Genomic DNA, 20,699 nt, shown 5'->3' with positions numbered 1-20,699 from the left:
CAAATTTGATTGGTTATTATGATGTGGTCACAATGGAACTGGATGCAAAAAATAATTTTGATATCATATACTTGGATTTCAGGAAAGCTTTTGACACTTGCGCATGGAAGACTACTGTACAAATTGGAGCAGTATGGTATTAAGGGTAAACTGCTACAATGGATAAAAGGATGGTTAAGTGGGAGAAGACAGGGTGGTAATCAATGGGTGCTGCTCTTCGTGGACTAATGTTATTAGTGGAGTCCCACAGGGTTCGGTGTTGGGTCCACTGTTGTTTTGTGTATTTATCAATGATATTGATGAAGGTATATCAGGCTTAATGTCGAAGTTTGCAGATGACACAAAGGTTGGCAGGATTGTTAATGACAGTAATGGCAGTGTGCTACTGCAACAATATCTAGATAATTTGGGCAGATGGGCTAAGAAGTGGCAACTGAAGTTCAACCTTGACAAATGCAAAGTACTGCATATGGGTAGAAGTAACCCCAGAGAAACGTACCAACTGTGTGGTACCACACTTAAGGTGGTAGAAAATGAAAAAGACCTGGGAGTAATTGTGCAGTCAGATATGAAGTTTTCTGAGCAATGCAGACAGGCTGCTAGGGCAGGTCATGGGGTTTTGTCAATGATATATAGGAATTTTGCTAGCAGGGAAAAGGAGGTGATTGTCCCTCTGTATAAGGCAATGGTCAGGCCACGCCTTGAGTACTGCATACAGGTCTGGAAGCCTCATTTTAGGAAGGATGTAGATTTGCTTGAGCGTGTACAGAGAAGAGCAACACGATTGGTGAGGGGAATGAAGGGATTCTCTTACGAAGAGAGGCTTAAGTTCTGCAAATTGCAGTGGCTGGAGACTAGGCACCTGCGCGGCGATCTGATTGAGGTCTATAAGGCCTTGAATGGGTTGAGCACGCTGAATTCTGATGGGATCCTTCCACGTGTTCAGATTACGAATCTAAGGGGGCATAAATTCAAATTAAGAAAAGACAGATGTAGAATAGATGTGCGGAAATTTGCCTTTAGCCAGCGGGTGGTTAATTGCTGGAACAAACTTCCATCTGTCGTTGTGGAAGTTGATAGGTTGAATAAATTTAAAGAGGAACTGGACAGGCATTTGGAGGGAATGGTGTGATTTTTTTTTTTTTTTTTTTGTTTGTTTTTATTTTTTTTTGTTTGTTTTTTTTTTTTTTGGCTGATGCTGCATAAGCTCCTACACTTGCTTTCTTGCATCATGTGCCACTACTACTACTACTACTACTACTACGAGGTTGGGAATAGCCATGAGATAAAGGTTCCATTTTAGAAGAGACAATCACCAAGTTGTGATCTGAAGTGCCTAAAGGACCTCTCACTTCGACCTTGTACTTAGAAGGGTTGTTTGTGAGAAAAAGATCAAGCGTATTGGCTGTATGATTAGGATTGTCCGGTATTCTTGTAGGTGAATGAACAATCTGTGCTAGGTCATTAGTAATTGCAAAAGCCTCAGCATCTCGACCTGCTGGGTCGGTGTGACTAGAAAATGGAAGCCAGCTGGAGTTGTGAACGTTAAAATCACCAAGGAAAATTACCTCACTGTTAGGAAAGTTAGACTGGAGAAAGTCAAGTTGCAAAGAGAGGAAGTCAAAGAGCTCCAAGTGATTAGTGGAGTGTGGAGAACGGTAGAGACAACAGATGAATTTTACATAATGAGGTAGAGAGATTTTAAGCCAGAGAAGATCAAATTGAGGAGATTCCAAATTGCCAAGTCTCTGACAGGGAATATCAGAACGGACATATGCACAAGTACCACCTTTGAGGCAAAAGGAATCATACAGCAAATAATTTGGACATCTGAGATGAGAAGTAGTTGAATCAACTGATAACTGAGATTCAGTCAGAAAAAGTACATGGGATTTGGAAGACTGCAAGTGGAAATGGACATCGTTGAGATTGGAATTAAGACCACGTATATTTGTGAAATGAATTAGGAAGTCCTTGGGAGGTTTAGATCTTTTCGCAGATAAGCTTGCTCTATTATTTTGACAATTCATGGTGTATTCAATAGTAAGAAAAAGTGGGTGGGACATGCTGTATGAAGTAATGAAAGTTTTGGATATGGCGTACATGTGGTAAGAATATACCCAGATCCTTGACATAACGTGGCCTCGACAATGCTCCCCGCATACACACTACTCGGACTCCCTCCAGTCACTATCTGGCAGAGTAGAGGTAGCAAGATTATACACTAGCTGATCCGGAAGCCTCCTAGAGAGTTACCAATAGGTTTGGTTCGGTGCACAATCTAGCGGCCGGCCTGCGAACACCGTTTTAGAGCTGTACCCTCGAAATGTAAGGAATATTGGATCTCGCCACGACAGTCATCATAACCTCAAAAATCATCAATCATGCTGCATGATGGAAGAGATAGGGAAGGGTTGGCCGGAACTTAGCTCTAGAGACTAAACATGGGTTCCACCACTTCAAGCCTCCAATAAGCAAAGTGGTGGTATTTCACCGGTTGATAAGAGTCATCTACCACCTAGTACTGCCTGGTAACATAGAGGGGCGGTATTCCTCCATGTGGTGTGGGCACCACACCTCGACCCCTGCTTACGTTGGTTCACACCTTGGTGGTCACCCACCATGTACTTGTGCATGGAGGTTATACCCAGGATTACTAACAGTCCCACCATCGTGAAGGTGCAAGCAGAGGATTTGGCTGTCATAGACCGTCCGGACTTCGCCGAAATTGGGTCCACTTGACTTAAGTGTCACCCGAATATCAGTTCCATCAGCGTTTTAGACTCCCAGGTAGTAAGAACAGCTTGTCTGGCATATCTGAGAGAATGTCTGTGACAACCTCAAGGACCAAAGGTTTGGGAGCTTTAGATCTTTTTTCAGATAAGTTTGCTGTATTAGTTTGACAAATCATGGTGTATTCAATGGTAAGAAAAAGTGTGGGGGGGGACATGCTGTATGAAGTAATCAGATTTTTGGATATGGCATGCACATGATACGAATAAACCCAGATCCTTGACATAATGTAGCCTCGACAATGGCCCCTGCATACACCCTACTCAAATTCCCTCCAGTCACTATTTGGCAGAGTAGAGGTAGCAAGATTATACACTAGCTGAACCGGAAGCCTCCTAAAGAGTTACCAATAGGTTCGGTCCGGTGTACAAACTAGCGGCCAGCCTGCGAATACCGTTTAAGATTGGATCTCGCCATGGTGTTCATCATAACCTCAAAAGTCATCAGTCATATTGCATGATGGAAGAGATGGAGAAGGATCGACCAGAACTTAGCTCTGGAGACCTCCAGTAAGCAATGTGGTGGTAGTTCACTGGTTGATGAGTCTTCTACCCCCTAGTGGTAGGTAACTTGCCCTTAATGCCATACATCTCCAACTTGTTCAGTAGAATTCCATGTGCAACAGTATCAAAGCTTTCCTGAAATCCAAGTATATGATATATGAAAATTATTTTTTGCTTCCAGTTGCTTTATTACATCATAGTATCCAAACAAATTGGTCAGACAAGACTTCCCCATAATAAACCCATTCTGTGTTAGAACTATACCTGTAGTCTTTTCCTGATGATCCTGCAATGTTTTTTTAATCAGTGACTCCATTATTTTCTCCAGAACAGAAGTTAAACTATTAGATCTGTAATTACTCTTGTCATTCTTTGTCTCACTTTGTAAAATGGTTAACATTTGCATATCTCCAGGCCATGGGGACCTCCCCTGAGCCCAAGCATGCCCTCATAATTATGGCCAAGGGTTTGCTTCTTTTGCTGCCTCTTTTAATATAACTGGATAGATCCCATCCACCTGAGGTGCTTTTCTTATGCTTAACTTCAATAATTTGTTCTCCACTTTGCTCTCAGTTGTTACAAAATCATTTATATCCATATTATAGTTTGATAAGCTTCTGGCATCCACTTCCCTAAAGAATTCCTCGTGTGAATGTAGTTGTAAAATACTCATTCATTTTGTCGCTGCCTGTGCAGAATCATCAACATTCGTACCATCAATATCGGTTGTACCAATCTGATTCATCCCCTTGCTTCTAGAGTTTACATAAGTAAAGAACTCTTTACTGTTTTTCTTTGCATCCTTTGCCAAAGATTTCTCGTAATCTGCCTTTGCTTGCCTAACCTCCTTTGTGACTTGATTACAGGCTATCTTATATCTACCATAGGCTTCTGTCTCTCCCAATTATTTATATGCGTCCTCTGCATTTTTCTTCTCTGCCACGAGTCTTATTAGTTCATCTGACATCCATTTAGCCCTAAACCTTGAACGGTATTTCTTAGTTGGTATGAAAAGCCTAGTAGCTTCAAAGATTAATTCCTTGAATGCTTCCCATTTAGAATATGCTGTTGGTAACATCGTCAGTTGGTCCCACTGTATAGAATTTAAAAACTGTCTGAGACCACTGTAGTCACCTTTATGAAAGCAAAAACCTTTCCCTTTACTCCTGATGATAGTTACAACTTTTAGCAAATAGCACATCAGTACACTGTGATTACTGCCACCTAGTGGTTTCTTTATCTGCAGATTCTTAATGCATGAATGATCACTGCAGATAATTATATAATCAGATCAAGAGTATTACTCCCTTTGGTTGCCTCTCGAACATTCTGCTGTAGAAAACAGTCATCCAATAAATCCACACAAGTCTTACTAGTGTGTGTGAGTGACCAACTCACAAGTTCCAGTCTATATCTAGGATGTTAAATCCCCCATTATAATTGGAATAGTTGGCCAGTAAATCAATCTGATTTACTGGCTAACTATTTATCTGTAGTACAAGTATTGACTCTGATGAGTACAACAAAGTCATTGGGCCTATAACACAGTCCTACTCTCAACTTTGCTTTCCCAGTGCTTATGCCATACCAAACTGACTCAATGCCGCACTGTCCACCCATGTCAACTGGTTGCACTTTCTTAGCTTTTGTTTCTTAACTAACAGCATGATCTCTCCTTCCTTTCTATCCTGTCTATCCTTTCTGTACACGTTGTACTCCCCAAATTTCAATTCTGCATTCCTTGTCTCTGATATCCCAACAATATCCACCTTTGATACCTTCACGGGCACCTCAGATTTATTTACTATACTCCTAGCATTAGTGTACATGCAAGTATACATGCACCTATTTTTACTCTTGGCTACCCTAACACAGCGCGTGTATTTACTTGTTCCATGATGACTCTCAGTAGCTCTTGAAATCCCCAGCAACCTGCTATTCAGTTGCCTTTATTAATTTATTTTTCTCAGAAATGTGAGAAATGATAGTAAATATTTGGGAAATAAGGGTTACACACAAAAGTTTAAATTAAAGGTTTAAGATTAATTTAAATTTATAAGGAATATTTGGGGGCTATGTTAATTTGGGGACCTTCTGCAGAAATGGTTAGAATTAAAGGTGTTTGGCTGAAATGGAGCTTGTGGGTGTGTTATCATAAAATAATGTCAAAAAAAGTAAATGCGTAAAGTTTAATTTTTTACTTTTTTTAAGATCTGTGAGATGATAATAAGGCCATTTTCACTATATGGAGTTGAAACAAGGACCTTAAAGGGGATGGAGATGATTTTAGTGCAAACTGAGATGAGAATGTTGAGATGGTTGGTGGAGGTATCATTGAGAGAAAGAAATTTTGGGTTGATAGTATGCTGGATAGGATAACAATGTGATACCAAATTGGTTTGGATACGTATAGAGAAAGGGTGGAGGACCCAATAAGGAGGAGCCTGTGGATTGAATGTGGAAGTAGAGGTGGGTCATGTAAAAGATTAAAAGATAGTATGGCAGAAGTTATGAGAAAGGGTGACCTAAGAGAAGAGAATGCCTGAAGGGAAACTGAGTACACTCACACTGAGCTGTATGCATGTCCCTGGTGAGTGTGAAACTTGGAACTATTCTAGCAGTCCAGAATTTCTTTCACATTAACAAAGATATTTTATCATGTTAATAACACAGATCCAAATCAGATGAGAAAAAAAAAGAAAAGAAAAAAAAGAAAAAAAAGAATTATCCATGAATTTAATTTATCTGAATTCCAATTAAATTTTTACTGTAATACTCAAGCTCTCCTGTTATTATAAGGCTGATTTTGGTAACAGTCATCAAGAAGTTTAGAAATTACTTTTTTTTTTTTTTAATACTCAAGCTCTCCTGTTATTATAAGGCTGATTTTGGTAACAGTCATCAAGAAGTTTAGAAATTACTTTTTTTTTTTTTTTATATGATTGCAATTTGCAATTTTTACTTTAACATTGACACCTAAGCTTTGTAGACAGAATTTGGATCTGGAACAAATTTTTTAAACCCTGGCTATACAAAAGATATAATTTGGATGTTATTTGTAATTGCAATTATGTCATTCCTTCAGTACTGTCAGATATGTGAAAATAAAGTTATAAAATCCTCAAAATTTTATTCCATTTGTTCCATGTATGCTTACAATTCCATTTTTCTTGTCTGAAATTGTACGGAAAAAAGAAATTCATGGATTAAACAGATTAAACATGGTTTTAATGCAGTATTGTTAGCTTTAGACTGACATGCATGCTTCATATATATATATATATATATATATATATATATATATATTTTGTTATGTAAGACTTGTGAAGAGATAGATTCATATATAGAGAGAAGAGACTTAGAGTATATGGGAGGAGAGTAATAAATTTTATAGTTATAATTAAAGCGAATGGCTGAATTTATAGATCATAAAACTATAGAGTTTATTAAGTTATGATCTTACTAATTAATTGATAAAAAAGATAACTATATTTACTCTTTTTTTTTTTTTTTTTTTTTTTGCATCTATTAATCACAGAAAAAAGAAAAACTCAATTAAAAAAACATTGAATGTGCCTGAAATTTAACACACTGCATTCATTACCTAACTTTTTTCAGATTTCTTTTTACAAAATGCAAGTGTTCAATATCTTTAAATAACAACTGAGAATGCTTTAAATTTGTTTTTATTTCAGATATGTCTTGGTTTCGAGAAGGCAAAAGAACATGGTTAGAATCATTTTGCATAAAGGTTTTAAAAAATGGACCAATTCCGAAACACTTAGCTTTTATTATGGATGGAAACAGAAGGTATGCCAATAAGCTAAGTCTTCAAAAACTTGATGGACATGTACATGGCTTCCAAAAGTTGACAGAAGTAAGATTGTCCAAATTATTTTTAAGGAGGTGTTACTGGAAAGTTGGGAGATTAATTTATTTTTAACAATGTGTAATACATATACAGATCTAATACACTTAGGGTTGCCAGGTCCTAAAGATGAAAGGAAACCATGTGTCAATCGTAAACAGTAAAATCAACCAAAAAACGTAAAGCTTTACATTTTTTTGGTTGATTTTACTGTTTACGTTTTTAATTTTCCTGTAAATAGGTTTTCTTCCTTTTTACAATGAAAATCATGTTTTAAACATCCTGGTAAATATAGTTAAATGTTGGTTGCTAACACAACCATCAGATGATGCTGCAACTATTCAAAAACTGTTGGCAACAACATTTTTTCAACAGTTGCCTACCGTGAGAAAGGCGGAACAGGAAGAAGTCGCGGAACATTGTTCTTTCACTTTCATTGTCCATCATGTGTGAGAAGGATGCAGTGTAGTTTATCATGTGTTGAAATGTGAAGTTGTTAATAAGTTATAGTAAGGAATATTGAACTTTATAGAAATTTAATGTACATTGTGCGTTATTATTGGTATTTTTAAATATAAAAACACTTGTACACATTATTTCTTCTTAATAGTTCTTTCTTTCTCAAATTGAGAGAAAGATCCTAGGAGAGATGTGGGCTTTGGATTATTTGTTGATGAGGTAAGATTAACAAATTATATACTGTTAATTTAATTCTCTCCACATTTGAAATACATTGTTAAGCTGATAGACGATATTTGTGCAACTTTTACTATTAATTTTATTTTATTTTTTTATTTTTATTATTATTTTCAGATTGCCATTGAATAATTTTTGATAGAATGAGTAAAGAATCACAGTCCCAATAATCCTCCCAACACTCCTCCCAAGAAAAAGTTGCAGTATAAGCAAGTCTACTTAAAGAAGCGGGAAGGAACTTTTGCATGGGTTGCTCCAGCTTCTTCAGAGGATTGTGCCTACTGCAAATTGTGCAAAAGAATTTTTCTATCAGTCATGGTGGTCAATTTGATGTTAAGCAGCATGCACAATACAAAGTGCATCAGCAAAAAGAAAAGGGAAATGTGGGTGTAAACAAGTTATCAAGCTATTTTGTTAGTTTTAAAAAACCAAAATATGACAGTGTGACAGCATGTGAACTAGGGTTAATATACCATAGTGTGAAACATAATCATAGTTATAATAGTTTGGACTGTGGTAATAAACTTGCATCATCCTTATTCCATGGTTTTGATATTACAACAAAATTGTGTTGTGGAAGAACAAAATCAGAACTGTTAGTTAAAAATGTTCTAGCTTCTAAAAGTGTAGAAGATTTTGTGGACATTCTTAATGATCCAACTAAATGCAGTCAGTTCTTTTGTTTTGCTACAGATGCTTCAGACAAGGGCAACAGAAAGCTTTTTCCCATATGTATTAGATATTTTGATCCTACTAAAGGTATAGAAAATAAATTTTTAGATGTTGTTGAAAGGGCTGATGAAACAGCTATTTTTATATCTGAAATGTTGTTAGAAAAGCTTGAGGCTTTTCACCATAACCCAAAGTATATTTCTGCATACAGTGCTGATAATGCAAATGTAAATTTTGGAAAATATCAGTTTTTCAGTTGTTAAGGGCAAGTAATGCTGATATTGTTAAAGCTAATTGTGCTAACCATATATTGCATAATGCCATGAAATATGCTTGTGACAGTTTTGAAGTAGATATAGAAAACATTGTACTGAAAACTTACAATTTTTTTTTCTGTATCAGCTAAAAGAAGGAAAAACTTAGAATCATTTTTTGACTTTGTGGAGCTGGACTGGTCTGAATTGGTATGCCATGTACCAGCGAGATGGTTGTCCTTAACACCAGCTGTCAAAATATTACTTTGAAACTGGATGGCTATTAAGAGCTATTTCCAAATTATTAATGATTGCCCCAAATTTTTCTCCAAATTATTTCAAAGTGAGGATACAGATTCAGAAATAAAATTGCAAGTGGTTTTTAACTTTTTTGTCAATGTTGGAGAATTGCTAGATGTTACTACGAAAATTCTTGAGAAAAGTGACTTGAGTATTATGGATTCATACAAATCAATGACAATGATCAAAATAAAATAAATCAACGAATCCAGGATCAATACTTCAGAAATTCCTCAAAGCAGTTTTTGAAAAAGTTACTCCAATGCAAATAGAAAAAGATGGTTGATGTTGTGATTTTTATTCAAATGTATTGCAATACCTAAAAAAAAACTGACTTCGGTGAGAAAAATAAGTGTTCTAGGTTAATAAACTTTTCTCTAGAAACAGAAGAAATTAAGTATCAAGAATTTGAAATGGCAATTGATATTTTTCAACTCCAAGAATGTGTAAATCTGGACAAGTTGTATGAAGAGTTTTGTGAGAATAGGTTGAAGTTGCTGGAAAGTGTTAAGTGTACAGGAAGTGATATGCACAAGTGGATTGATTTTTTTTTTTTCCCAAGTTCCTAAAGAAAATGTGCCCAATATCAGTAGAATAGTAGGATATTTGTTACGTATTCCTGGCTGAAATGCTGTAGTAGAAAGGGTATTTTCATTAATGAAATCGAAGTGGACAGATGTCAGAAACAGGAGTCACCGAGAATTAATCGAGGCAGAGTTGCAGATTACAATGAATTTCTCTTTTACATGTAAAGAGTTTCTTCAGTATGTAAAACAGGATAAACATTTGTTAAAAAGGGCAAAATGTCAAAATAAGTACAATTAAAATATCAGACAACTTTAATTTTCTTGTATTTTTTAAAACTAATTTTCTCGACAAAAATCCTCTTTTTTTTTTTTTTTTAGGAAAACTTGACAACCCTAAATACACTGATACTGATTTACTGACTTACATGTCTGTAGTTGTAGTTGCCCATATCACTCTTAGCACTCCCTTAATGTATAGGAGCAATATTTAGATTCAATCTTCTGGAACTTTACCCAAGTCAAAGGATGCCTATGATATTATAGATAAGAGTTTAGTGACAACCTTGGCTGCTTCTCTTAGTAAAATTGGATAGACACCATCAGCCTCTTGTGCTTTCTTTACTTTTAAAAACAATGATTTCTTATCCAAAGTTTTTTTTTTTTTTTTTTATAATTTAAATTTTATGATTTGTGTTTACTAGTCATAAATTCATTTAATGATGAATAATTATTAGGTGAATGAACAAGGTTCTCACCTTGAAATATAAAATCTTGTGTAGTCCTGAATGCCAGCTTAATCAGCAGGATACCTGCCACTTGATTCCCATTGAGGAATGGAGAAATTTCTGAAGTAGTCTTCATTCGAGACTGTAGTTAGCTGATCTCAGGTGCAGAGTGTAGGATTTTTTTGTCAGTTATTCTGGGTTTTTCATCACACACTGCATGCAAATCAGCCCATGAACACACACTTCTACATACAAAAAATACACTTAGTGTTATGAGATCACGTTGGGGGTTGTTAATATTTGTATATTCTTGTGTGAATATAAACCTGTTCAACTCGGCTGTCAGTACTCAAGTATCTAGTAATATTCTGGGCAATGCATTTTTGATTTATGCCCAGATTTGAATCATGAGCAGATTCTTTTGATTTAACAGATGGTAGTAGTTATTAGGGGATTCAATTGCAAGGGAAACTTTGATAGACTCAGATTTTTTTTTTTTTTTGTGTAGGGGATGGGGGAATTCTATCAGGATGGCCCATCCAAATGCAAAGTCCTGGCTGATATAATTGAAGGAACTTTAAAATTTTAGGAAAGATACTAGTGAGGGGGTGATAAGACAGAAGAGTCATAGATATGCAATTTGTTAATGGCACAAGTCAGAGTCAAACTTGCACTCTTCCCAAAGGTATACGAGTGAGAGGCTTCCACAGTCCAAGTATGAACTGTGGCCACAATGGCCCACAGATGATCATCTTTTCATTATGTAACTGAATGAGAAGAAACCAGTGCTCAGCAGGCTAGCAACAGGGAAGTGAATAATGAGAAAGCACAAAATTTAAACTGTTATATATAGTAATGTTAGAAGTGTTTTGAATAAAGTGGATGAATTTGAACTACTGGTTAGATCTGCAGATGCTGATGTACTCGTAATAGGGTTAATTAAGACTTGGTATCACCTTGATACCCCTCGACGTGGGCACCTGTACGTGGTGAGGGGACCTCCCAGTGATGCTGCTGGTCTTTCCAGATTAGCATCACTGGGATCCAACGCCCACAGCCCAGGTTCCAGGCTTACATCAATGGAATCCGGCGTGTTTGCCGTGCGCTGCGACCCGTGGAAATTCGGAAAGGGGGATCCTGGTGGTTGAGGGGCCCAGCTTCAATACACCACTTTGGCCCCTGCTTCGACAAGACGGAAGTCCTGGAAGGCCCGGCTAGGATCAATCGGCTAGTAGGTTCGCCTGCGAGGGTCAACCGTGTCAATGCCACGCCCCTACCCTCATGGTCCGAGGGACAGGATTCAGGCTGGCGGCGGTGCGGGTATAGTGTCTGGGTAGCCCTGGCGTCCCACTCCCGAGCGCATTTATTGCATGCCGGGTAGTGGGCGTCCCTTTGGGCTCCGTGGTGGGTGGGGAGCCCGGGCACTGAACCATATAAAAATCTCTATGAATCCTGATAAACTCAATTCTTCAGGGGCCCCAACCCAGTCCCTATCTGAAATCAATGAAAAGGAGACAGATAGCATTATTGCTAAAAAGAGGCAGCGAACCGAATTACTATCAGGGCCTGTCTCAAGGTTCCTAATTATGCATTCCACCAATGAAACACCAATTGGTAAAATGTCGCCCTTTTTTATTCAAAAAGGGTTACGGGTTAGCAGGTTCACCCAAATCAGTTAAGAGGCTTCGTTCTGGAGACCTTTTAATTGAAACTAAAAATGACAGGCAATCGGAACATCTACTCCGAACAACATCAATCGGAGGAATCCCTATAACAGTGACACCACACAGAACACTCAATTCATCGAGAGGTGTCATTTTGGAGTGGGACCTTCTCGACGTAACCGAGGAGGAAATCTGCTCCGAATTAAAACCACAGGGAGTTATTGCCGTCAAAAGAATTACTGCGCGAAGGGATGGAAAACTTGTTAAAACCAGGAGTGTTATCCTGACTTTTAACTCTCCCAAACCTCCTGATGAGATTAAAGCTGGATACATCAACTGTCCAGTACATCCATACATTCCGAACCCTTTACGGTGTTTTAAATGCCAGAAGTATGGACATTCTCAAATGGCCTGCCGTGGAGTCCTTGCATGCGGTGCAAAGGACCACGAAACAACAGCATGTTCAGCCGTAAAACCCACCTGTATTAACTGTGATGGCGAACACCCGGCCTATTCACGAGCATGCCAGAGGTGGAAAGAAGAAAAAGAAATTCAACGGCTGAAGGCAGAGCTAAATATATTGTACCAGGAGGCAAGGAAATCGGTCAAACCCCTGAATATCAACAGACCTACCTACGCCCAGAAGGTAGCAGGGAGATGTTCCGTCGGAACTCAGACGGACATGACCATTCCTCCAAAGGAGTCTTTCACTCCCATCGCGCGTTATCTCCTAAGTTCTCAAAAACCTGCACAGAAGGACCAATCAGCTGCCACTCCTATATCGGTACCTCCTAATGCTCCACAAATAACAACGGTAACTATGAAAGAAAATAATAAAAAAGGGGAAGTCCCCCCCTAGTACCCAAGAAAAGATGGATGTCGAGCAGGAGGTACCCGAAGATTCAGTCTTGGAACTCTTTGCGGAGGAAGAAATGGACACGGGACAGCGTCCATTCTTCCCCAAAAAGGACAAATCCAAGACTGATAAAAGTAAGCCCTCAGCACCTCGGAAGCCGCCTGATGGACCCACCAAGCCAAAATAATGGCTAAATTCCTACAATGGAATTGTCGTGGATTCCGGCGAAATATAGATGACATCAAGGCCCTCCTGCAAAAGCACGAGCCAGTTTGCTTTTGCTTGCAGGAGACATATCTAAAGGCAAATGACGATCCCACGATGCATAACACCACAATTTTTCGTAAGGATAGAATTGCGGATGGCTCTGTACATGGGGGTGTAGCTATCCTTGTGGGTAACCAGACCCCAGTGCAGCCCTTGCTCATTACAACTAGCATAGAAGCTGTTGCAATTCGCCTTACGGTGGGATTTTTATTAACCGTCTGCTCTATCTATTTGCCACCTGGGACTGACATCACCCAGGCAGACCTTGATGATCTTCTTACGCAGCTGCCCCCCCCCCCTTCTTACTTCTCGGGGATTTTAACGGACGTAACACCCTGTGGGGTAGTGCTAACATCAACGGAAGGGGACGAGTCATAGAGTGTATGCTCAATGACAATGACCTTTCCCTTCTAAATACTGGAACAAACACCTTCCACATGCCTACCCGTACTTTTTCTGCCATTGATCTCTCAATCTGCTCCCCTTCTCTACTCCCTTCACCCACTTGGGAAGTGGAGGAGAATCCATACGGAAGCGACCACTTCCCCGTGATAACCTTGTTACACAGTGGGAGACCATGTCTTCCTTTTAGGTTACCACGGTGGAAGATTGATCAGGCTGACTGGACTGCCTTCCAACATCAGGCAAATTTTGATCTTAGCACGGTCAGTCAAGAGCCTATCAATGATGCAGTCAAGTACATCACAGAAAATATTGTCCAAGCAGCTGCGAATGCTGTTCCAAAAACATCTGCCCGGTTTCCACCATTTCCTAAACCTTGGTGGAATTCACAATGCACAGCAGCAAAAAAGGCCCAAAACAAAGCGTGGGGGATATTCCGCCGATATCCTACCACGACCAACCTTATAGCCTTTAAACGTGCACGAGCCAAAGCACGATATATCCGTCGTCAGAGTCAAAAGGAATCGTGGATCCGTTTTACATCATCTATTACCCAGTCTACCAACTCTAAGGTAGTCTGGGATAAAATCCGGAAAATGAAGGGAAAATATACATCCCACCCTTCTTCAATCCTAGATTATAATGGATGCGCTATTGCAGATCCAACTGCAATAGCAAATTCTCTTGGGGAAACATTCTCTAACATCTCTGCAACATCTTCGTATTCCCCAGAGTTCCTGGTCCTGAAATATAAAATCGAAAAACAGGCACTTAGCTTTAAATCTAAGAACATTTATCCCTACAATGGGGATTTCACTATTCAGGAACTGGAAAGAGCCCTCGCTCTTTCCAAAGCAAGTGCCGTTGGACCAGATGGCATCCATTATGAAATGATTAAACATCTGTCACCAAAATCTATGGATTGTCTGCTCCTTCTGTATAACAGAATCTTTACTGAAGGGCAGTTTCCGGACTCCTGGCGAAAGGCAATCGTTCTTGCCTTCCCTAAGCCAGGAAAGGATCCAAAAGTCACCACCAATTATCGTCCTATTGCTCTAACTAGCTGTCTGTGCAAAATCCTGGAGAGAATGTTAATTCTCGTTTAATTTGGTATCTAGAATCAAATGACCTTCTCTCCAACATCCAGTGCGGCTTCCGAAGGAACCGGTCCACTTTGGACCATCTTATTAGATTGGAAGCATCCATCCGGGATGCTTTCCTAAAACGCGAACACTTGGTGTCGGTTTTCTTTGACATGGAAAAAGCGTATGACACAACTTGGAGATTTGGCATTTTAAAAGATTTACATAGCCTAGGCCTTAGAGGGCATCTTCCCCTTTTTATTCAAACATTTTTAGCCAATCGTTTGTTCCAAGTTCGTGTGGGATCCTCACTCTCTCGCTCCTTTAGCCAAGAGGAGGGAGTACCACAAGGATCAGTATTAAGTGTCACGCTTTTTGCCATAAAAATAAATTCCATCGCAGAACAACTTCCTCCAACTGTAAACAGTGCCCTCTATGTTGATGACTTTAGCATTTTTTGTCAGTCATGCAACATGAGGGTTATTGAAAGACAACTGCAGAAAGCCATCGATAGTCTGAATTCCTGGGCACTTGCTAATGGATTCAGGTTCTCGCCAGAGAAGACCATTTGCGTACACTTTTGTCGCAAGCGTAATCTTCATCCTGAACCTGAATTAAGGCTCGGACAAAATGCTATTCCGGTAGCAGCGAACACAAAATTCTTGGGACTCATATTCGATAAAAAACTAACCTTTTTGGATCATATTCGTCAACTCCGCACAAAGTGCACACGTGGGCTTAATATTCTCCGCTCACTCTCCTCTACATCTTGGGGAGCAGACCGATGTACCCTTCTTCGGCTTTACCGTGCACTTGTGCGATCCAAACTAGATTATGGGTCCCAGGTATATTCCTCAGCCAGAGACAGTGTCCTGCGGTGGCTGGACCCCGTCCATCATCAGGCCCTACGTATTGCTACTGGAGCATATCGCACATCTCCTGTCCAGAGCTTATACGTCGAAGCAAACGAACCACCGTTATTGCTTCGACGTAAGCAGTTGTCTTTAAAGTACGCTTTAAAACTGAAATCCCTGCCAGACCATCCTACGTGGCCATTCGTTTTTGAGCCACGATGGGAAAATTTATACAACACCCGTAAGACTGCCAATCGTCCTTTTGGTATTCGTCTCCAAGAGCTACTCAAAGAACTTAATATCAAGGTAGACAAGGTTGCCCAAACACCGAAGCAACCCCTTCCACCCTGGCATGCTCGTGTTCCAACATGTGACTTGTCCCTCAGAAATTGGAGAAAGTCGGACACTCCATTGTCTGTCTACCAGCAGCTTTATTCAGCACACCGAACTGAACATTCTGACTTCGCGCCAGTTTACACAGACGGTTCGAAGTTGGACTCATATGTGGGATCTGCTGCTGTCTGTAAAGACAGCACTACATCGGAGCAGATTCCCTCTGAATGCAGTATATTTACTGCAGAGCTGCACGCTATTGAGTTAGCCTTGGATCACATTAGTAAATGCCAATACCAATGGTTCATTTTATATTCCGACTCTCTTAGCATGTTACAGGCTTTATTTTCTGTGAGATATAATCCTCATCCAGTTCTGTCTAGCATTCAGCAGAAGATTCACGTTCTCCATGAACGTGAATATGATATCCGCTTCTGCTGGATTCCCAGCCACATTGGGATTAGGGGAAATGATTTGGCTGACGCCGCAGCTAAATCAGCAATTCCCAATAATAACTGTTGCCTGTTAGTCCCCTATACAGACTACAGGCAAATAATACATCAAAACATACACTCCCAATGGCAGGACTCATGGAATAGACAGACTGCGAATAAATTATATCGTATAAAGCCTGTAATTGAACCGTGGCAGTCTAGTCTGCGCAGGAATCGTAAGGAGGAAGTTGTTCTAGCTCGTCTCCGCATAGGACACTGTCATCTTACACATTCTTTTCTGCTGAGGGCAGATGACTGTCCTATGTGCGAGCAATGCGACACCATTTTATCTATTCATCACATTTTAACCATATGTCCACGTTTTAGACACGAACGTGATTTATACTTTACCATTTTTAGTCATCTGGCTGAGCCTTATACACTCAGTCAGATTTTATCTGACAATGACCATGTGTCTGCTGTTTTTAGCTTTTTAAAATCAATAAACATTTTTACTGCTATATAAAATTTACATTTTATTGTTCTTTTCTATTGATTTATCTTTTATACTTTTGTTATTATTTATTTTGACGTGTGGACATGTGTTTTTGTAAAGGGCGGCTCCTAGAACGTGAGTTCAACTCCGCCTCGTATCTCTGTGAAGAACAGTATCACTACAAATGGGCCAGATGTGTGTGACGTCGGTTTGTGTGTATTGTGTGTGTGTTCTGTTGTTCTGTTCTGGCCTCTTGGCTACCCAGAAGCATCAGTCACCTGGACAGATGATTCTGGGTACTCGTCCACACCACGGGAAGGTGGGCCAGTCCCAATGGAGCACGTACTGTCTCAATGCGAGACTCTGAACCACCTGATGTTGCCAAAAGGTGGGCCAGATTTCTCTGGGGGCCCACTCCAGAGAGGGGAAAAAAATAAATAAATAAAATAAAAAATAATAAATAAAAATTAAATAAAAACAAAATATATTTCCCGTGGTGCAAAATAAAAAAAAAATAATAAATAAAATAAAATAAAATAATAATGATAAACAAATAAATAATTATAATAATTCCTCGTGGTGAAAAAGAAAATATATTAAATAAATAAATAAAAAAATTAAAAAAAAATAATAATAATAATAAATAAAATAAGAAAAATAAAAAAATAAATTCCCTGTGATGGAAAAAAAAAAAAAAAAAAGGGAGAGCTGTCTGGCACCAATGATAGTCCACATCCCAAATGTCAGAACAGAGCGCGAGTAATATAAAAAAAAAAAAAAAAAAAAATGAAGCTAAGTAAATGAAAAAAAAAAAAAATAATAATAATTACAGAATAATTAAATAATTTTAATCCCACAGTGAAGAGGAAGATGTAAGTCGGGGTGCCAGCAGAGAGAGAGTAAAAAAAAAAAAAAAAAATGTGAGAGTGGTTATCTATCCTGCACAGAGGGAGAAAGAAGAAAAGGTGAGCCAAGGCTGCTCCTAGTTCCAGAGCAGGACCCGGAAACAATGCAGAACGCAGGTTAGAGGGAAAAAATAATAATAAATAAAAAATAAATAAATAAAAAATAAAAATAATTAAAGAATAAGTAAGTAATTTTAATCCCACACCCTGGCTACAGTGAAGAGAAAGATGTAAATCTGGTGGCAGCAGAGAGAGAATGAAAAAAAAAAAAAAAAAAATGGGAGAGTGGTTATCTATCCTGCACAGAGTGAGAAAGAAGAAAAGGTGAGTCAAAGCTGCTCCTAGCTCCAGAGCAGAACCCGGGAACAATGCAGAACGGAGGTTAGAAAAAAAATAAATAATAAGTAATAATAAAAAAAAATAAAAAAATAGTCAGTAGAAGGGGTGACTTTCAGTTGGCAGTGGAATTGTTAATGATCGGCATTTCCACGTCGGTGATTGGCGATCAGTGTCCTCCTCCAGGCAAATACCTCAGCTGCAAAGGTCTGGAAGGCTTCGAGGTTGCTTTGGGTACGTATCAGTTGATGCAGATCTGCTGGTGGGAAGTCCTGGATCTTATTCTGGAGACGGTTTCTGATGTCGTTGTAATGTACACACTCCAGAAGCAAGTGTTTCCAACTTTCACTTTGTCCGCAAAAGCAGTAGGGAGTGCCGATGAGTCCCAGTGTATGCAGTTTCTCATTTAGAGAACCGTGTCCGGTAATGAGAAAGGAAGATTCGAGGCTGAGGGAGAACCATCGGGCGTTATTTTTAGTGGTTGCAAAGGTTACCTCCGGAAGAAAACTCCGAGTTACAACTCCTACAGTAGAAGAATCCCATCTGGTCTGCCATACATTGAAGAGTTTATTGAGACATCGAGATTTCTCCTGCTTTATATCCGTAGTTAGTGAGAGTTCTATATCCAGGATCGTTGCCGGAATACCTTTTTTAATTCGATAGCAGAGCCCCTTGTAGATTGTGTAAAGGTCGAGAGGGAGGGTGCCTGCTATAACTTGGAGAGCTGCTGTAGAGACTGTACGGCAGATTCGATGGGTCGCCAGTAACATAGCTCTTTGTATAGAGTTTAGCTTTTCTTTCATCTTAATGATGGGAACTCTGTGAAACCAGACCCCGGCAGCATAGGTTACTATTGGGAGAAAGACAGCTTTATAATAAAGAAGGGTTCGTTTTGATAGTCCCCACTCACTTCTTGAGATCTGTATAATTGCAGCGGAGAACTTTTTGGTCTTGGAACTCAGATGCTGTAGATGGGGGAAGAAAGACAGGCGGTTGTCTATTACTACTCCCAGGACTTTTGTCTGTTCTACGAAGGTTAGCTGGGTTCCGTTGATTTTGACCTGAGGAGGCCTTCGTAAGTCGAGTCGGTTTTTAAACACCATCATCTTAGTTTTGGCAGGGTTGATTTGCAATTTGTTGATTGTTGTCCAGGTAGAGAGATGGTTGAGTACTCGCTGTGCTGTGGATTCGAGGGCTGCTCTGGAATGACCAGCGACCACGATGGTGAGGTCGTCGGCGAGTGCTATGATTTTTGTTTTTTTTTTTCAAAACTGTTACTGAGCCAGCTCTGAAGCACCATATTCCACACCAAGGGCCCCAGGACAGAGCCCTGGGGACACCCACGGTGGATGGGTTTAAGGACTTGGCGATATTTTGACTTAACTACTATTGTACGTTGTGAGAAGTAGCTTCTGAACAGCCAGTAAAGATTGTTTGGACATTCTGCTGTGCGAAGACATTCCAGTGCACTTTCCCACCATACATTATTGAAGGCCCCCTCGAAGTCAATAAACAGAGCGAGTTCATATTTGGATTGCGAAGTTTCCAGATGCAGGGTCAAATCAGAGAGGGCATCTTCACATGATCTGCCATGGGTGAATCCATATTGGGCTGGTGAAATCATACCTTTGGAGAGAAAGAGATTCGTGATTCGGATGGCCATTAGTCTTTCCAAGGTCTTGCCCAGGTTTGCCAGCAGGGCAATTGGTCTGTATGAACGAGGATTTGTTATTGGTTTATTTGGTTTTGGTATTAGGCGGAGAAGTGCAACCTTCCAGGGCTGGGGGAACTTTGATTTTTGGAGGCATTTATTGTACAATAATAGAAGATGTTCTGGCTTTAATTTGTGAAATCTAATTATGAAGGCATATTCAATTAAATCCAGTCCCGGGCACTTTTTTGTATTTACTTTTTTGAGGACCTGATTCAATTCCAGACCGGTGAAGGGTTCAGCTTGGGTCTGTGTTTATATATTCGGCATTCTTCTTCCGGATACTTTTGTGTTCCGGCAAGTCATTCTGAGGGTTGTCGTCCGGGAAGAGCTTATTTATGATGGCACTGACAGAGTCAGTCCAGTTGGTGGTTTCATTTTGATCAGCCTGGACAGTGCCAGAGATATCTGTTGTGAAGGTTTTTCCCCGTGTGATTTTATACAATAACCCCCAGGGGTTTGAATTTCCAGATTCTAGGACGAATGTAGCCCAGGTTTCTCGCTTTCTAGTTGCTATTGCCTTGGTGTATGTATTCTTTTTATTCAAGTATTCCCTGTGTAGCCTTTCGACGTCTGCTGCTGGCCAGTTTCGTCGGTTCTGATACTGCTTTCGTGCGCGGTGGACTTCCCTCCTTAGTGTCATAAGTTCCGTGTTCCACCATGCACAAGGTCTGTTGCATGGGATTTTCTTCCTTGTTGCTCTATACGAAGCTCTGGTAATTGCTGTTTGTATTACTTCACTGTATTCTTCTGGTGTTGCTTCTTCATATTGGAGAGGGTCATGTGTTGGAAAGTCTCTATTGATGGAGAAGTCGAAGGCATCCCAGTCGACTATTCTTAGGGAAAACCTTACTAATTCTGTCACTCTTTCCTTAATAGTTGTTGGCAGGCGCCTGGTCCCAATGTGAAAATAGATGACCCGATGGTCACTTATCGTCCAGTCCGGTATTGTGACCCAATCCCAGACGCATGTCCGTAAGTCATTGGTGGTTAGTGTGACATCAATATTAGATTGTCCAGT

General features: G+C 39.6%; 1 protein-coding gene across 1 annotated transcript in view; it reads left to right on the top strand.

Moving 5' to 3' along the window:
- The window catches only part of LOC150081309 (dehydrodolichyl diphosphate synthase complex subunit DHDDS-like), a 131,318-nt gene that overhangs the window by 46,161 nt on the left and 64,458 nt on the right, over positions 1-20,699 (top strand). Inside the window, exon 2 of the mRNA XM_090380157.1 lies at positions 6,992-7,173. Within this exon, the coding sequence (XP_090236283.1) occupies positions 6,992-7,173 (182 nt within the window). The remainder of the gene's footprint in view (positions 1-6,991; positions 7,174-20,699) is intronic.

Source organism: Mastigoproctus giganteus, chromosome 8, assembly GCF_048544385.1.
Source record: "Mastigoproctus giganteus isolate SK-2022 chromosome 8, ASM4854438v1, whole genome shotgun sequence".
In the NCBI taxonomy this organism is placed as follows: domain Eukaryota; kingdom Metazoa; phylum Arthropoda; class Arachnida; order Uropygi; family Thelyphonidae; genus Mastigoproctus; species Mastigoproctus giganteus.
This window is presented reverse-complemented; position numbering and strand designations above follow the sequence as displayed.